Source organism: Aegilops tauschii, chromosome 3, assembly GCF_002575655.3.
Source record: "Aegilops tauschii subsp. strangulata cultivar AL8/78 chromosome 3, Aet v6.0, whole genome shotgun sequence".
Lineage (NCBI taxonomy): Eukaryota > Viridiplantae > Streptophyta > Magnoliopsida > Poales > Poaceae > Aegilops > Aegilops tauschii.
The window spans coordinates 505708368-505727017 of record NC_053037.3 but is presented as its reverse complement, the minus strand read 5'-3'; the positions used below and the strand labels follow the sequence as shown (position 1 = coordinate 505727017).

The 18650-nt window shown below is 44.9% G+C and overlaps 2 protein-coding genes and 1 long non-coding RNA gene across 3 annotated transcripts; 2 read left to right on the top strand and 1 right to left on the bottom strand.

Moving 5' to 3' along the window:
* The first annotated feature begins 2538 nt into the window (after window positions 1-2538).
* LOC109742367 (uncharacterized) lies at window positions 2539-8189 on the top strand. The gene is made up of 4 exons (XR_002227844.4): window positions 2539-2768; window positions 2873-2955; window positions 3160-7864; window positions 7944-8189. It is a non-coding gene; the product is annotated as an uncharacterized lncRNA (long non-coding RNA).
* LOC109742366 (beta-galactosidase 7) lies at window positions 2962-11300 on the bottom strand. Its single transcript, XM_045235063.1, has 19 exons — window positions 8725-11300; window positions 7954-8049; window positions 7749-7861; window positions 7599-7665; window positions 7003-7095; window positions 6779-6922; window positions 6604-6698; window positions 6416-6524; window positions 6225-6309; window positions 5859-5977; window positions 5604-5765; window positions 5341-5525; window positions 5147-5241; window positions 4899-5011; window positions 4196-4303; window positions 4010-4117; window positions 3756-3901; window positions 3331-3649; window positions 2962-3226 (listed from the first exon to the last, which is right to left on the bottom strand). The coding sequence occupies exons 1-19, from the start codon at window positions 8953-8955 to the stop codon at window positions 3116-3118; spliced, it is 2499 nt and encodes an 832-aa protein (XP_045090998.1). The 5' UTR covers window positions 8956-11300; the 3' UTR covers window positions 2962-3115.
* Window positions 11280-16269, top strand: LOC109742364 (ubiquitin-like domain-containing CTD phosphatase). The gene is given in 6 exon segments (XM_020301452.3): window positions 11280-11791; window positions 14534-14678; window positions 15251-15365; window positions 15442-15505; window positions 15598-15763; window positions 15855-16269. Coding segments are annotated over 6 exon segments (1248 nt in total). The 3' UTR covers window positions 16101-16269.
* The last annotated feature ends 2381 nt before the right edge of the window (window positions 16270-18650 follow it).

The following is an 18650-nucleotide window of genomic DNA, read 5'->3' as shown; positions in this document are numbered from 1 at the left end:
CCCGCACTACTGATTTAGTAGAGTATGCAACCGACTATTACAAAAAGTTGTTTGGCCTTGTTGAAGGTTTGACTTGTGGAATGAGAAGTGATGTGTGGGAATAAAATGAGAAACTATCCGTGGAAGATATGAGAGAATTAAGTAAACCTTTCGGGGAAGAGGAAATTGAGAAAGTGATTGATGGGATGAAGAAAGGTAGAGTTGCGGGTTGTGATGGTTTCCTTGTATAATTCTATCAGACATGTTGGGGCATTGTTAAGGATGATGTCATGACGTGTACTTTATGAGGTCCATGTTGGTAGGTTGGATTTGAGCAGGATTAACTTTGGAATCGTTACTCTGGTACCAAAGGGAGCTGATGCAGATACTATTCAAAAATATAGAACAATTTGTATGTTGCATGTTCTGCTAAAAAACTTTTCCAGAACCCTTAATGAAAACTTAATCTCTTATATGCACAAACTCATTTCACCATGGCAGATTGCTTCGTTAAAGGCAGAAATATCATGGATGGTGTTATGTCTAAGGAAACAACAAAGGGGTGCTCCTAAACTTGGATTTTGAAAAAGCATATGATAATGTTAACTAGGAGTTTCTCTGTCATTGCATTGAAGAAAAATGGTTCAATGAAACCTGGATGGGCTAGTTTAAGAACATTGTTGAGGGAGGAACTCTCAATGTCAAGTTGAGTGGCTGGGAGGACTTTTGGCAACCATGAAGGTGTTAGACATGGGGGGGGGGGGTCCTTTGTCTTCCTTCCTGTTTAATGTGGCTGCCAATTGTCCGCAGAAAATTGTGCATCTAGGTCCAAGTAGTGGACAAATCACCGGGTTGATCCCTCACCTGACTGGCAGAGGGTGGCTATTCTTCAGTATAGTGTGAGAAACTTAAAACTGCTTCTCTATATGTTTGAGAAAATGTCTGGATTAAAAATTCCTGGGAAGTGAAGTGTTGATGGTGTTGCATAGAAGAGCCTGATGTATGCTGATATTTTTAACTGTCAAATGGGTTCTTCGCCAACCAAATACCTAGGTGTGCATGTTTATGCCAGTAGACTGCATGCTAATTATGAATTTTCGCATGTATAAAACATTGGAAGGATGAGAAACTGGTACTTTATCCATTGGGGATAGGGTAACAAGAATGAAATAATGCGTATGTAGTATGCCTGTGCGCTATTTCTCCATGTACATATTTCCAAAAACGAATATAGGGGGTATGGAAAAGGGTATGAGGCGATTTTTCTGGCAAGGCTCTAGTAAGAAGAGAAAAAAAATCGTAGGGTTAGATGGCTGGTGGTGTGTAGACCCAAGAAGACTCTGGAAATTCATAATCTAGAGAGGTTTAATGTTAGTCTGTTATGCAAATGGTGGTGGAACCTTGAATCCAGAGAAGGGATGTGGCGAAAAGTAGTGAGGAATAAAATATAAGATTGATAGAGGGATTTATCAAATACATGGTACAATGAATGACTCACCATGTTGGGCTGACCTAATAAAAAACAATGATCTATACCTTAAGGGGAGAATAATGAAAGTTGGTAACGGGCTTTTTGGGGTGATAAATGATGAAGTAATAAGCCTTTATTGTTTATTTTTCATGGCCTATTTCAAGTGCGCAATGGATGGAAGAAGACAGTTAAAAAATGAATGATACCGGTAGGACAATGACATTCATGAGATGGCTGAACGAACAAAATAGGTTGTTACGGGATCTGAGAGATTTATTTGGGAAGGATAAGGTTATCCCAGGAGTATGACACCCCCAATTGGCAATGCAACAGTAAAGGAAGGTGTTGCTGCTCTATAAAGGACAATGTTGGAGCAATAAGGAGAAGTTGTTCTGATGATTGTCGGGGATATTGGTTCTAACGAAGAAGAGGATGCTGGAGACATGACCCAAGAGATGGATGAAGATTAAAAAAAAACATGGTTGCCTTACTTTCTGGAGCAGTGGGTTTAGAGCTTCATCTATACTTTATCTTTTGGCGATAATGTGCTTCCTGGCACCAGTTCCTGCTTTAGTCTATTCTCCTGGCTAGTCTTAGTAGGCGGCAGTTGGGATGTAATTTTCTCTTTTAAAACTTTGTTATTGGCTATTTTCGTTTTTTGTTCCGTTATTTCTATGAAACCCTATCCTATTTTAGGATCGTATGTAAAAGAAAGAGATTGGCATAAGAATAAAGATTACGTGAATATGAAGCACGCAATCATTGGCATGCATCTGAAGTTCTATACTCCCTCCATTCCACAATGTAGTGCTTCCTCTATCTCCGTGCTTCAACTTTGACCGTAAATTTAACTACCAAGACCGATTGCGGCGGGAGCAAAAATTATATCAGTGAATTCGTATTCGAAAGAAGTTTTTAATTATGTAATTTTTTCACCCGCCGCAGTCGGTCTCGTTCGTTAAATTTATGGTCAAAGTTCGACCTCGGAAAGCGCGGGCGCACTATATTTTGGAATGGAGGGAGTACCTTTTCCTTTAGCACTCGTACGATACTCCGGCCGGCGTAATATCCATACGAAAGCGTAAACGGTAAAATACGTGGACACAGCTTGAAACTGTAAACTTGTTTCTGTAAGGGCAGAGGCTCGTTTCCATCGGCGGGCCTGGAGGAGGGGCGCGGGGCCACCGGTCGAGCGCGCGTCGGGGCGCCGGCGGCGGCTTGGCCGTGGTGGCAGTGGCAGATTTCCAACCGCCTCCGCGTCTCCGCCCACATGCGAAGCCATTGCTATTCACCTCCGGACGGGCGAGGAAGAACGCGGGTACGTGCATCTGAACACCCGCAAATTAGGCGCACCCTGCAATCCTACGTTTACGGTGAAGTTGGTTTACTCTCTCTAATTTATTCGGTTCCCATCTTCTGCAGCGGTTGGATTTTCGCAGGAGTATATGCACAGTGAAAGAACTGCCTTCTCTCGGCGAATCCAACATATTTCTGCAGTGAAATTGGTGCGTGTAACTACACTTCTCCTGTACATTTTAACATGTGGATGCAGTACTGCTCTATCTGTAGTTCAGATTTGGTACAGTGTTTGGACCCTGTGACAACAAATTTGTGCAAACTGAATGTTAGTTAATCACGCCATGATAGTAGCAATTCCCATCCTACTCATCCGCAGCTTGCCACAACTGAAAGTGATTTTTGGATCCCAGGGCACGGGTCGCCTCCGAACTTGGCAGGCCGTACCGGAATTGCGCACTTCCTTCTGCCTAGGCAAGCCTGAAAGAGGAAAAACAAGCACCCATATTTTTATGATTGTAGTGGTAACAGGATAGTGCATTATGATATCAGCATGTAACTTCTGGAAAGGCAGAGGGTTTTACATCCTTTACAACAAACTCCGTTGTCTCGGCATGGCAACTCCCAAGGCAACTCCTGCTAGAACTTCTACAGTCCTCGACCGGATTTCCGTAGCTCGCAAACTCAATATCCGTGATGTGTTTGCCTTGCTGACACCGGAGTCGAACTGCTGGGTGCTTTCTGCGTGACAAGAGTGATGGAGTGGATAACTCATTCACACTACTGTATACTCGGGTAACCGACATTGTGTTCACGCTTATCTGTAGCGGATCACCACCCATTTCCTCCATGAGGACGAGGGTGTTCTCTCTAGGCTTCAGAAAGTATTGTGGTATGTGGTACCTTCAGAAAAGACAGTTAAATGAGACATCAATTATTGGTTTGTTGTTGATTATACAAGTTAAAGAAAGGAATTCATGTTACTAGTAGGAACTGTTCTCGTACTGACAAGGACTGGGATGGTTGTCCGCTGGGGTTTTTGAAGGAGGCCCAATACCGTCCAATGCTCTCTCCATTGATCCACGCCTCACCCTTCCCCATACTGCTGAGATTCAGCGTGACGGGGTCACTCCCCCATGGTGTGTCAAATGTCGTCTGCACCAAGCAATAACAATTTTCTGAAGCTGTCGGTTACCATCACTGTGGAATGAACATGTAATTGAAGTCTGTCAAGAGTTCAAGACTTATGTATATTTGCTCTACCTTGTACCAGATAAGTGGAAGGTGCATGGACTTATTGATGGCAGTCCATTGAGCACGAGATGATCCTTCCCGTGTGTATATATTATTCATTTCTCCAGATAAGCCAACCTGAAGAAATGTAATTGCTTGAAAAATTGCACCTGAGATTGATCTATCGATTCAGAATCAGTGTTGACCTGGATTTACTTGGTGTTTCCACAGCTCATTATTCAGAGAATGTGATTTTTGATGTCCCTGTTGTATGCTCACTTTACGAACTCCAAAAATTCTTCGCTCCATGTACGCCCCAGAGTCCTTTACTTGTTAAAGGAAAACTCAGTTCATTACAAATAGTAGGTAACATGCATTTCTAAATCCATTATTGTGCTTAATTTCTGTTAATGCTTATGTAGAGTCGAATGAGCATTTCCCTTTCGGATCCACTAGTCACAGCTTGGGCGGTGTGTTTTGTTGACACACAAAAAAATTGTTGTGATTAATTTTCAGTTAAGGAACAAGCAAAAATGATTTTCTAGTGAACCTCTCTTGGTTAAGCTGACTAGTCTATATGTTGAAATCTCTGACAGGGGTTATGTACTTTTGTATGTTTCAAACTGTGTTCAGTATTTTATTCATATAAGCTGGAAAATTTGAATAACACAATTAGCATGTACTACCTCTGTACCGAAATACTTGTAGTTGGGGGGACTTGTACTAGTTCCTCCAACTACAAGTATTTCGATACAGAGGGAGTATAACTCAACACAAACCATGGCTCTTCTGATGTATTTATTGCACTGCAATGCTACCTGATGGCTAACAGTTGGATGGCACCTCATGCTCTCCATTATTTTAACTATTGACATTATCTTAGTATTTGAGAATCTATACAATTAAGTGAAATTCGTACCGGTGATCCAACCATGACACTTAGCAGTGATATGGAGTTTTGTCCTTTCCTTAGCATAATAGGTGTCTTGAGAACGATATTTCTTGGTCCATCATGACTCCCATGCACACTACCTAATCACATATGGAAGAAGGTAGCAAACATATCAAATACATAAGTGGATAATAGCTGAAGAATTTTCAACTTTGTCATGCTATTTCAGTTGGTGCTTTCAATAAATTGCACTGAGACAGTATTTTTGTCCTTACCTATATAATCATTGTTGATGTAAGCATGTAAAACATGTGCTTGTGACTCCACATTAAGCACTAGCTGGGTATCCCCATTTGATCTATAATCATATCTGCATGATTTCCATTATTTAATTATTAATGTGGGCAGGATGAGGTATTAAAAACCGATGTAAATATTAAACCATTAAACAAGCTGGAGCTCATCTTACCTAGTAAGGTACCAGAGATAATCTGTCTCATCTTTTGTAGTTGAGAGGTGTTCAAAAAGTCGATTTCCAATGTGTGTGCTGTTGTTTATTGCCAGAGGAATCGGTTCTTTGAATACTTTCCAGCTATCAACATTGTTCAGATACTGGACTACTTGTGCTGTTCTTAAACCATGTTGTGCATTTATCTGCCAAAAGTAAAACTGATAAACGAAGCAGTCCCTTGAGGTCTTCAGTCGCTGAAGAATTGAAGGTAACTGGCTCACCTTGGCTGTTTCAAATACTACCCTCCTGCAACTCGAGAGGATACTTATTGATTTAGGAGCTAGCTGGAATGATGCTTCACCAAATTGGATATTTGATGTTTTATGCTTGTCAAAGTTCACTAGGAAAGCCACACAGTTGGACTCGGTTTTAAAAACATGCCCCTGTAGTATGCCAAAAGTTAGCCCCATAAATCAACGGAATTTTACTGAAAACAAAGTACACCTAGTGTCGTTTCACTCTGCACACAAATTCACCTCTTGTTGCTCACCAAATGAGTAATTAGAATATGCTCCTGAAAGTAGTGGTTCTTCAGATTGCTTGACTGCAGCATGCAATTCTCTGAGATGAGACCATGTCGATTGCCATATTAAACCTGGATGTATGCTTGGTAGTTCAAACATCAATACGTATATATTATCGTGTTTTCCAAATTAGAGTGTTCTCAAGATCTGTCATTCATGTGGATTTCACAGATCATCAGTTTCTGACTAGACATGTTACATGGTTTGATTTTATGTGGCTTGCTAGTGGACTATGCTCATGTTATAATATTTTATATTACAAGAAGTTTGAATGGTTGCTTTTAAAATATGATAGCTCACAACAGAAGAAATACTTGCCATATTCATCAAGTGGAGCTCCATCATAGTAGCTTGTTGTTACATAGGAGGATGCAAACCTCCCAAAGTTTGTCCCGCCATGATACTGCATCATAATACGTAATTTATGAGATCGTGCAAAAAAATACTAAATAAATTTGCTGAGAGATCTTAGGGCCGCTTCTTAAAGTTCATAGGCTTGTAGGCTGTACCATGTAGTAGCTTACAAAGCTTCCTTTTTTTCTTGCTATAAAAAGTGCAACTGCAAAGGCAATATCTGCTGGTGATCTGAATCTTGGGTCATGACCATATAAAGGATAGCTGTACGCAGAGAAACTTGTGTGTTAGGCCTTGTACCCCTGGGAATGTACAGAAGAAAAACAAAGAGTATTTGTCGCACCGAGATGTCCAGTTTTCGGTCCATAAAGCTGGCTTGTTAGGCGAATTCGGCCCATGAAATGTTTCCCCGCAGATGAGCCCGTTGCAGGTATTAATCTAACCATGTAATGAATGTTACACTGCTAAATTGTGGATAATATGTAATCCTGCATAATGGTATAAGAAAGGGCACTGACGATTGGATCTGGAGCATCGTCCTGTTTGCACATCATCCATGGAATGCCTGTCTGGAGGTTTACAGCCATTGCCGCTGCCCAGCGAACATAAGGTGGTCCCCTTGAATGAAATGCTGCCTGGACTAGCTTATATTCGTTCTCAATCTACAGGTTAAATTTTAGAGTTGCACAAAAAGATCATCTAACACATAACACAAGGGATAAGTACTGTTGAACTGAAATACCTGTGATATGATTATGGGACCTCCTTGTGGATAGTATAAATTTTCATCCTTCATCATGTTAACAATTTTAGCAACAAATTTTTGCATATGTACCTGCATTCAGTATTTAAATATGAGTAATCTACCATGATAGTTTAGCATGAAATAATGTAACTCTAGGATTATTGTAGATGCATATTTTCAGTTTTCTTGTTTGTTTCTGACAGTGAGGTTGGTAAATCTGTATGGAACCTACCACTCTCACCTCATACATGACATCTGTTTTCACCTGTGTGTATACTTGTACCTGAAAAACATTTGTCATCTCTTTTATGCTTGCTTAACTGCACCATGTGACATTTTTAGTTACGCTAATGGGTTTCTGAGGGTAGTATGATGTTTCAAAACTAGAACTACGATGGAAAACTATTCTGAATATATGGTAATACTATAATTCATTTTACCATGTGGAACAGAGGATTGGAGGAAACAAGAAATGATATTTTCATTCTGAATAATCCAGCTGCAGTTACAAGATTCTCTTCCATGGTTACAGTCTTGCAGACCATATAGCATTGTTCAAGGCTTCAAAGGCTATGCGTTGGGTAGTTGGATACCTTGTAGGGTTCATTGTTGCATCTGAAGGTAATGTTTGGGACACCACGCAACCAAAATGGCAAGCCTCTGCATGAATAAAAGATCCAGTAAAAGCTTTACATGTTCAGGACACCATAGAAATGAAACATATTCATGCATCATCTCGTTACCCGTATTTCCATTCTGCCTCGACGAAGGGGCCAACCCGGAGGCTCACATAGAGGCCTTGAGCATGGATTTCTCTGATGAACTTCACCAGATCATATCTTCCTTCGAAGTTGTACTGGTACATTAAAAATGAATTTGAACACTCTTAGCTGCAAAATGCTCTTCTACTGAAGTTTTGCCTGCTGTTGTTGTGCAAGGAGCACCCACCTGACCTTGTATAGGCTCATGGACATTCCAGAAGACGTATGTCTGTATGACATCCAGGCCACCTTCCCTGGCGCTCTCTATGAGTCTTGGCCACATCTGCAAATTGGACTGTAGATTAGTTTGACGGAAGGAATTGAAGTATTCTGTATCATATGGTTCGTGGTGCATGCTTGATTGTTTACTGTATGTATGTATTGACTGAACTAATTTGATTGCTGAAGGAAACTTTGACTGAACTAATCTGTTTATGTAGTGAGTTGGATTTTGCTGTAGTGCAGCAATCATAAATTTACTTTAATTAACAAATGCTTGAAATGATGTCTTATTTGGCGTTGACAGCTGCGGCAGCATTTACCTGTCACTCTTCCATGTTGGATGAAAAAGTGAGACGCACTGAAAAACAAAAGTGCGCCTTTTGTGGTCGATGGGCTGATTATGTGAATCACTTCAGTTATTTAAACACTCAGAAAAGGAACCCAGCATTTGCAAATTGAAATGATGGAATCCACTTCTAAGCAAAAAGAAACAGTACAAAATGACACGCACGAAACATGTCAATCAGTACAAGAAAGCTTGTTGAAATTTAACTGAAAACTGCACGGTTTTTTAACATCAGAAAGCTTTACTAAACCACTAGTTACATCACAGTGAATACTCGAACAATAACGTCAAAATTAAAATGATGAATCCACTTTTAGTCAAAAAGAACCGGTACAAAGGTCACACGCATGAAACATATCAGTTCAGGGCAACGGCATGGTGCATGCGTACCTCGGGTGTGCTCCTTGGGTAATGAATGTCGCCGGAGAAGAGCATCCTCCTGGCGCCGTCCAGCATGAGGCTTCTGCCGTCGTACGTGACCTGTCTTCTCGCCGTGCCGTTATGTGCTCCCTTCTCCTCGTCGGCCCAGACTCTTCCTGCTGCCGCCGCCGACGACGCTCGTGCCATTAACGCGGCCAGGAGCACCGCCATGATCGCTGCTGCTGCGGCGGCCATGGACATCTCTCTCGGTTGCTACTGCTTGCAGGTGATATGCTCGATTGATTTCCTTGTATATATGGAGCTGCAGCGATGGCAAGTAACGCATGCTTTCCCCGGGAGTCGCGGGGACAGATATTCATATGGGGGAAGGTTGTAGGTTAGGTTGCATGGTTGTGTATGCATGCGTTTTTCTTTAATGTTGTTTACGAGCTGTATACTGAAAACACGTTGCAACCTCTGAGGAGTACTGTGCTTTAAGATCCAGTGCGAGTTTGTGTCATCACGCTCACTAATTTTCCCCCTTCTACGATACATGACGGAGAGACATGATTCATGGGAACTTGAAGGATCAGTCTGTACGCTAAGGCGGGTAGAGCAAAGTTCTCCTCCCATCCAAGCTTCCCGGGCCAGCCCACCCTGCCTGCCGCTCCGATGGCTGGTGAAGGGGAGGAGAACCACAGTGACCCGGCTCCGGCTAGTAGTTTAGGTTAGTGCTTACAGTCCTCGTGGGGGTTGTGCTTCATCTTCGAGTTGGTCTTTCGAGTTTCGATCCTTCTCGAATTCGTCTGTCGGGACAAATCAATGAAGCTCCGGCATAGATTCCCGCCGTCTTCTTGGGACGGTGAGGTTAAAGTTTCTCACCATGAGTTCGCGACGCCAAGATCTGGTGCCAGTTGCTTTAGATCAATTGAAGGTTTCAAGACGACGACTACGGCTATAGGGTGTTGGTCCTTGGGGGCACGTTGTAACGCCCTGGCCAAAACCCACCGGTTCCTGGCCATTGTGTCTAGGATCTAGACTGGCCTCACATATCATTACTAGTGTTTCTTACACTTTGCCCTTTATGTGCACCTGGGAATAACTTTACAGTCAACAACCCATTCTTAAATTTCTCCAAGCCAAGTATGCTTTACTTTGAGATTCCTTGAGGACGGGCTTCTAGAAAAGAAAGTGCACCTTGTTGATATGAGTAGTCTATCATTCCTATTAAGCCGGGATGTCACATATGTGCACGAAGACTTTCGGACTGTCATCGACAAGGTCAGGCCAGCTTCGGTACTGGAAGGGCGACAGTGGCGCATCAACGGCTTGTTCTGATGACGATAGTGGTCGTTTAGTGGAAGATGCACCATTTTCACATGAGAATAGCCACTACGATGCCTTGGGCTTACAATGCACTCTCACTGGTACCGCAGCAATAAAAAACTTGCCTTACCCAGCCTCCAGCCGTGAAAGTCGAGGAGGTGGGATACCCAACATACAACTTGTGTCACGACCATTGCTATACATCTATGTAGCATGACCACAACTGGAATATTGCTTAGGTCAATTTAATGCGCCATCCCTGCTCTTAAGGGGGGCTTATGGTCGTGGATGGCAGGACCCGCCTGAACCCGAACCTTAAGAAGGTATTGGCTAGGAAGCGCTGGTGATGGCATACATCATACCTAGAGGCCCATGCCTCGTCACATCGGCCAACCCAAAAGCGACACATAGCCACCAAGCCATGCTAGTGAGACCAGACATGCCAAACTCTCCATCTGTCACATCTAGGCTCCACAACGACTCATGAGCGCTTAAAGAAGAGAACGACCTCGTAGTGGCGCTCTGCCGCATGGTCTGGCGAAATGGACCTAGGGTTTCCTGTGTGCTTGAGAAGGGAGGGGCTAGGTCAGGGCCATGAGCATGCCTCCCAGGAGAAGATAACGTCGACATGCATCGTTTTTTGTTAGCGCCGGATATCGCTAAGCATGAAATTCGCACTGGCCCATGATCGCTAGGTCCCGAAGATTGCCGAAGCAAGGATAAACCGAAGAGGGGGAAGCAAGTCGCCTACTAGTACCACCACCACAGAGAGGGAGCCACATCTTGTTGTCGATGAAAGAGGGGGCACTCACTGCCGACTAATGTCGGCCTCAAAGACTCCAACACACTGCTTCTCTCATATAGGTGATGGCCACCACGCCTCCCCCCTCCCCAACCCCCTGAGAAGATCCCCTACGTCGGCCTACCACCACTACCCACCTTGCATCACCCTTAGAGGCCAGATCCAGGCCCAAGGAGGGCTAGCGCGGCACGGCCACCACAGAGCTCTGCTGGCAATTAGGAGGACCATCGTGGCACATCTCTAGGGAGACTGTGTCACGCTACCATGTTGCGGTTCAAGAAGATGGCACCAACCGACGACCATGAGGGGGATAGAGAAAAGTTAGTGTAATGATTGTGGCCGCAAGCTAGGGTTTCTTTCGTGTCACTCCAAGAAGGAGCGACGTGGGGACGCGTAACGCATTCACATTTCACAGTGTTTTTTTTACTGTGTTCAAATTTCGCAGAAAAAAAAGTAAATGTAAAATCTACGGTGTACCGAATACGGTCTGGACTTGAACCATTTGCGCGTCCGCCTTCGAACTGCCGGTGACGCCTATCCACCCAGGCCACGCACACCTGTAACTCCATCCCCCATCTCCTTCTCCCCAAAACTTCCGACTGTTCAAGGTTCAGACCCAAGCACCGCACACACCACCAAGCCCATGTCGGAGGCGTCCTCTTCCTCGGCGCCGGCCCCGGCCCCGGCCCCGCCCCCTGCGCCGGCGCTGGATCCGGAGGCGATCTCCCTCATGGCGGAGGAGGCGCCGCCGGAGGAGATTACGCTGGTCGTGAAGTGGAGCGGGAAGGAGTACACGGTGCGGGCGATGGGGGACGACACGCTGTTGGAGCTGAAGCGGCGCATCTGCGAGTTCACCGACGTGCTCCCCAAACGCCAGAAGCTTCTCTACCCCAAGCTCATACTCAACGACGAGTCCGTCCTCCTCTCCTCCCTCCCCTTCAAGCCCAACGGCAAGCTGACCATGATCGGGTAAGCGCGATCCCCCCTGCCCTCCTCGTGGCTCTTAACTCCGTAGTTGCTTGGTTCGGATGCGTGCCTGCGAAAATCAGTGTAGCCGCATGGAATTGGATGATTATTTTGTATCGCCCCGCGGAAACGCTAGGTTTCAGTTGGTGAAATCGGTGGGAGATGCGAGCTTGGTGGGGATCGAGCGCTGATGGTACGGTTTTGCGATGTGAGCGGCTGGATTTGGAATGCTCTGTGAACCAATCGCTAAACCCTAGCTTGTTTGATCTCTTCTGTCTGCGTTGTGTGTTGGGGATTTGAACTTGTTGCTTTGTATGATATGTTCCGGAACTGATGAATTGGCGTATTTGATGGTGGATTTGGGCATTCGGTATTTCGGTGTGGCCGTATAAGGAAAACAGGAAGTACTTGTCTGTTTGACAGTTTAGAGTTTAGACGAATGGATTGGGGAATAATGTGGGTGGTGACAGCAGAACCGCCGCATCAACTGGCACTGATAGATATTAGAGTATGCGATTTTCAGCTGAGAAGGATAAGGTTACCTGCTCAAACATTATTAGTTATGGGTTGTAGTTTTAATAATACTTGTGTTTGCTGCGATGGTGTCCCATTTAGAGTTGAGTATGTTAAGGGCACCACCACCAGTGAAATATCTGAAGTTAGGAAATTGTTGGCCTGTTGAATAACTGTCACTGGTCGTTGCATCATGAACTTTGTTCAGCCATTTTTTCACTTTTGGATCAGAACAGTTAGTTATTCTTCAATTGTTACCATTTTTTTATTTGTTTTTGACTTATGATGATACCATTTGGTGGTTGTTGTCTTTTACTTGAAGACCGATAATGTGGCCTTCAGTCTACATAGTATGGAGATGGTAACAGAAATTTAAAATGAAGTGAGAGCAAATCTAGTCTTTTTTTTTTCACGAATGCACAAAGCTTGCGTATCTTTTCATTGATAGAAGAAAGGAGAATGAGTACAATAGAGGATACAACACATGGCATGAACGCAAGGAGGCATGAGCATGGAACCCGGAGCAGAGAGAAAAGGGGTGCCCAGCCCAAACAGGGAAAATGACACAACTAAATCCACCAAGCCTAAAACTAGAGAGACATGCCAAATCAGCGAGACGTCGAACATCTCCAAATCCAACACCGGGGACGCCACGAGCGAGCAAGATAGCGCCTTCAAGAAGGGGAACGACGTCGTGACATAGCCGCCATCCGCTCCAAAGAATTGGACCTAGGGTTTCCCCCAAAGCTCGAAGAGGGGCACGGATAAAGGCCATGGCAGCGCCTCCAGAAGGGAAACGACACGCGCGAGTGTTGCCGCTGCCAGCATCGGTAAGCCGAGCATGGATTTTGCCTGGCCTAAGTCCGAGCAATCCCGTAGCCACCAGATCAGGATTCGAAGATGAGGAAGTCAGTTCGCCGGTCGACCGCCACCTCAGAAGGTGATGGGGCTGCACCTTCTGAGGTGGAGGTACTTCATATTTAATCTAGTCTGTTTGGATGGTGTTTTTCTGGAGCCATAATTTGCCCTTGTGTCTAAGCATTTTTTTCTGGACCCATTTCAGTACTAACTTCAAATAACAAAGTTCAGTTTTGTTAGATACTTCATATTCTGTTTTATGGTGTTAACTACCCATCATATTTTTACCCATATTTGCCAATACTTTTGATAATGGGTTGTTGTTTGGTGAATTGTATTAAGCTGCATAAATCAATTATTAAAAGTTTGTAAAGATGCTAGTGGAATACTTACAGAAGTGAGGTAATTGATTTTGTTCACATAGATAGATCATGAGTTCAGGACTATTTTTATTTACAGTGAGATGATACATTTTGGGCGTGGAGTGTGGATTACTGCTGTAGCCTGTAGGATAACAATCTTATGCCCGAATAGAAAGAAAGAGCCATGGGCGTGGAGTGTGCATTACTGCTGTCAGTGGTGAAGCTACTCCTAGACACTGATGTCAAGTGGCATCACAGAAAAAAAAATAGCAAGCATAACCTAGCTATAAATTACTCCCTCCGTTCCAAAATAAGTGTCGTGGTTGAACTAAAACCACGACACTTAATTTGGAACGGAGGGAGCACTGTATATGTGTACACAAATACTATATACATGTGCTTATTTGAGCTTTTGACATCACTAGGTTCAACTGCTAGCACTGCCACTGACTGCTGTAGCCTGCAGGATAACATTCTTATGCCCGGCTAGAAAGAGCCAATGTTATTTGTTTGGGGATGGGCACTTGACTTGATATTTTTGTAAAACATTTTCCTCCCCTAATATTTGCTCTACTCCCCACCAGTTCCAGTTGTAGGATGATTAGTGGATGATGAAGAAAGTTTATTTTAAGTGCATAAATTGCATAGGCATGTACCATGGCAATCACCTATTTGATAATTAATACTCACATGCTTGTGGCCTTTTTAGCAAGGTATTCGTTGTGGATACTGGATCAATTTTTTGAGCCAGAAAAGAGGTATTGCTGTGAACTACCTTGTGTGTGAAAGTGAGTCCGATCTTAATGTTAATTTATCCCTTGAGCTTTACTCAACATAAGTATATTATAATTTATTTATTTTAAATCAAGGGCTTGAATTCAACTCACTCTTTTGGTGCATTCTACCTCAAACAACATGCTCTGTTTCATGTAGTTTCCTTCCGTATGGAGGTGCACACTGTTCCCTCACAGTAATTTATAGATCTGTTATATTGTCTTGCACCGAATTTCAGTACTGTTGAAGACGAAATATTTGTGGACCGACCAGATGATCCAGAGGTGCTCGATGATTATGAAATTTTCAAAGATGAAGTTACTGCTATCAAGGATAATGTTCTCTACAAGCAAAAAGTGAAACGTCGTGCAAGCCAGTATAAGGTATATTTCCTTGTTATTTTTCTTTCTTGCTATATGTTTCTTCCATATGCATGCTTGTGTTGTTGTGCACTGGTACCTATTTGTGTTAATTCTGATGCGCTTCTTGGTGCCTGCTCTCCCCTAATCTGTGTGAAATTGGTCCAACTTTCTGCATGGTCCAGCTTTGAGTAATTTAAACACTTCGACATTAGATTTACCATGTACTCAAAGCTTTGTGAGTCTTCTTGTGTAATAGTACAATGATGGTGACCTTCTTGTGTCTCTATGCTTGAACCTAGATTCACAAAGTTCTTTGAGCAATGATCTTTTAACCATAACTCTGGTGTGTATCTCCTTTATTGTGACCTACTGTTGAGACAACAACAGAAGCAACCACTAAAAGGAGTCCATACTGTTGGTTATGATTACGAAAGGAAGTTGCTGGGCCGTGCCTTACTGCCTTGTTAAACTTACTGTAAGATGAATTTGATGTGTGATGACAAAGCGCTCGTGTCCTGTATTTGCCTTGGTTGCCTTGTATAAAGTGATTCTTCAGGTCTGATTAACACATCTTTTTGTGCCTATGCATGTAGATCAAGCTCTTGAATCCATGCCGCGAAGGAAAAAGATTGCTTGTGTTAGACATTGACTATACTCTGTTTGACCATAGGTCTCCAGCTGAGAATCCTTTGGAACTCATGCGTCCATGTAAGTACACTTTTGATCCACAAAGCCGTGTTTCCGGTCAGCAGACTTGAAGTTTCATGCCATAATTCCTTTGCAGTTCTCCACGAATTTCTTGCTGCTGCATATGCAGAGTATGATATCATGATATGGTCAGCAACAAAGTAAGCCTTTTGCTACCGTAAACTATCTATTGATCAGTCATGACCGCAATGTGAAATTGCTATAAATAATCACTGTCGATCCTTGAATGCAGTATGAAATGGGTGCAGCTGAAGATGGAGCAACTTGGAGTTCTTAGCAACCCCAACTACAAGATCACCGCGCTTCTGGATCACATGGCGATGATAACTGTGCATGCTCCTGACAAGAAGGTTTTCGACTGCAAACCTCTTGGTGTCATCTGGACCAAGTTCCCCGAGGTTGGTGTTCTGTGCTCAAGCGTATCACTAATGAATGCGATATTTTCAAGTTCAGTTATCTGACCATTGCCCCCGGCTCCCCCATATGCAGCACTACAACGAGAAGAACACGATCATGTTTGATGACCTCAGGAGGAATTTCGTGATGAACCCACAGAACGGCCTCGTGATCAGACCGTTCAAGAACGCCAGTAAGAACCGAGGCCGCGATCAGGAGCTGCGAAAGCTTACGCAGTACCTGCTCTCCATTGCAGAGCTAGAAGATTTCAGCAAGCTGGAGCACGACGGTTGGGAGTCCTTCATGGACGAAACCGGCAAGAGACGCAGGCGCAGGTAGTTTTCTTCGGTATAGCGATCGGCAGGCAGAAACTAGGCGCTACTACTTTTTGTCAAATGCCATCGACTGCACACACTAGCGCACCGGAATGACCAGGAAAACCCTAATGTCAACTTGAAACACACTGCGAGAACACCCCATGCTTAATCTGCGTTCGACTTTTTGGCAAGTTACACTTGTTTCCGGGCCTTCAGCTGTGCGCTTTTCCAGTTTCAACGTGGAATTATTAGCTTTTCACTGTGGTTTTGGTCCATCTGTGCTCGCCATCACTGCATCTGGCCTCTGGCTTGCATGGGCGCGAACTGTTCTGCAACAGTTGGTAGGGTGGTAGAGTTGTATGTATCATGAGCAGGGCCTGGACCTCCGATGGGGGATTTTGACCGGGCTGAGTTATTACTACTGCCAGTGTGGTGGTGATGACTGCTGAGGCTAGCTAGCATCCGGGCTGAGGCTGACTGACTGGCTCTCTCCCAGCCAACGTATGATTTCGAGTATCATAATGGTGCCGCAGTCTTACCAGTCTACGGCGTCTGTATATGTAGGAACCAGGCCAAGTTATTATGGTCCCTGCCTAGCTAGCTGTCGCCGTGTTCGTTTCCTTGTCCCGCCCATTGCGCAGGATCCTGAATCTTACCTCAGCCGTATGTTTATTTTCTATTCTTCAAAGGATGGATTCAACCGAGGTTATTTTACCTGTATTTTACATGGAGCGTTGCAGCTGCCTTGTTAGGTACCCAGTAGTATATCTCTCGATCTATTACACTGGCTCACGAATTCGAGTCTCAAGTAGCGATTACAGTGGCTGGTACAAGAATTGGAAGAAGGGGATCGAGGAACAGAGAAGAACAGGTGTCGTCGCCGCCGTGATCCTCTGGATAGTCTCTAGGGTTGAAGTGCCACGCTTAAGTAGAGGTAGGTTGGGCCGTCACCCACTCCGGGCCACAGAAGCGCTGGTTCGGCCTGCGGGCTCTGTTGGGTCGTGGCTCGATGGGCTGGGTCCCTCCTGCCAGTGGGGGTGTTGTAGCCGGGGCGCTCACATCCCCCCTCCCCCCCTCCTTGAGTGGCGGCTTGACCCCAAGGCGCAGCCTGAGGGAAGCGGTCGAAGAGAGCCGCACGGTCTTCCCAGGTGTACTCCATGGTAGTCTCCGGCGACCAACGCACCTTGACTTGCTCCACCATGACGCACCTTGACTTGCTCCACCATGGCGCCGTTCTTCCGGCGCTAGCGAGTCTGAAGAACCTCCATGGGGACGGCAAGCATGTTAGTACAGATGGGAAGATCAGAAGTTACTGCCGTACCAGGGAGGAGTGCTTGGCGAAGCTGCGACACATGAAACACCGGGTGGACCGATGCCCGCGCCGGAAGCTGCAGCTTGTAGGCGACAGCGCTGATCTTCTCGATGATTGGGTACGGACCATAGAACTTGAATGACAATTTGTGATTTGCCCGCGGAGCCATAGAAGATTGCACATAAGGCTGAAGCTTCAAGTAGACACGATCCCCAACTGCAAACTCCCGGAATGAGCGTTTCTTGTCTGCATTGCTTTTCGTGCACTGCCGAGCACGGTGCAAATGTTGCTGAATCAGGTTTTGCATCACGGCACGCTCCTCTAACCAAGCTTCCAAGGATGGCACTGAACAATGTTGTGATCCCCCATTGCTGCGGCTCATAACCGAACAATGCTTTGAAAGGTGACATCCCTATAGCTGAATGATGTGAAGTATTGTACCAAAATTGGGCCAGAGGGATCCAGAAGCTCCAGCGACGTGGGCAGGCATGCGTGAAGCAGCGCAGAAAGGTTTCTACGCACTGGTTAACGCGCTTAGTTTGACCATCCGTCTGTGGGTGATTAGCTGTGCTCAAACGGAGCTCTGTGCCTGCATATCGGAACAGTTCTTGCCAAAAATGACTTGTAAGCACTGGGTCTCTGTCAGATACTATGGCACGAGGGAAACCATGCAGCTTGTAAATGTGTTGCATGTACAGCTTGGCCACCTTAGCTGCTGTGTAAGGGTGTGCAATGGGTAAAAAGTGAGCATACCGAGTCCTTTTATCCACCAGCACCCAGAGACAGTTGGCCTTGCCGGACTGAGGTAAGCCGTCGACGAAATCCATTGTAATTAAGTCCCATGGTGCTTCTGGAATTGGCAGTGGCAATAGCAGGCCCGGCTGAGCAGCTCTGTCAGGTTTGGCCTGTTGGCAAACTGTGCAACATTTGACATAGTGTTGGATATGAACTTTCATCTTAGGCCACGCAAAAAGCCGGCGAATGCGACGATACGTCACAGGGAATCCGGAATGGCCCCCGACCGGGCTGTCATGGAAGGCTTTCATAATCTGCTGTTGTAACGCTGTTGACCCAGCCAGCCAAATGCGTCCCCGGAAGCGCAGAATACCTTGCTGTAAAGAAAAGCGGCCTTTGGGATCTTCGCGTAAGGCCAGCTGCTCCAAGAGGCGTAGAGCCTGGGGATTGGTGTGGTAGCTGCTCACCACATCCTGGAGCCACGCTGGTTGACATTCAGAAACTGCAAAGAGAACATCTGTGGGG

Excerpts from the sequence above, each read along its gene's own strand:
- LOC109742366 (XM_045235063.1), bottom strand. The coding sequence starts at position 8,955 with ATGTCCATGGCCGCCGCAGCAGCAGCGATCATGGCGGTGCTCCTGGCC. Across the intron at positions 7,862-7,953 it reads ATGAGCCTATACAAGGTCAG|TACAACTTCGAAGGAAGATA; the intron begins GTGGGTGCTCCT and ends TTAATGTACCAG. Across the intron at positions 3,650-3,755 it reads GGACAACCATCCCAGTCCTT|GTACCACATACCACAATACT; the intron begins GTCAGTACGAGA and ends TCTTTTCTGAAG.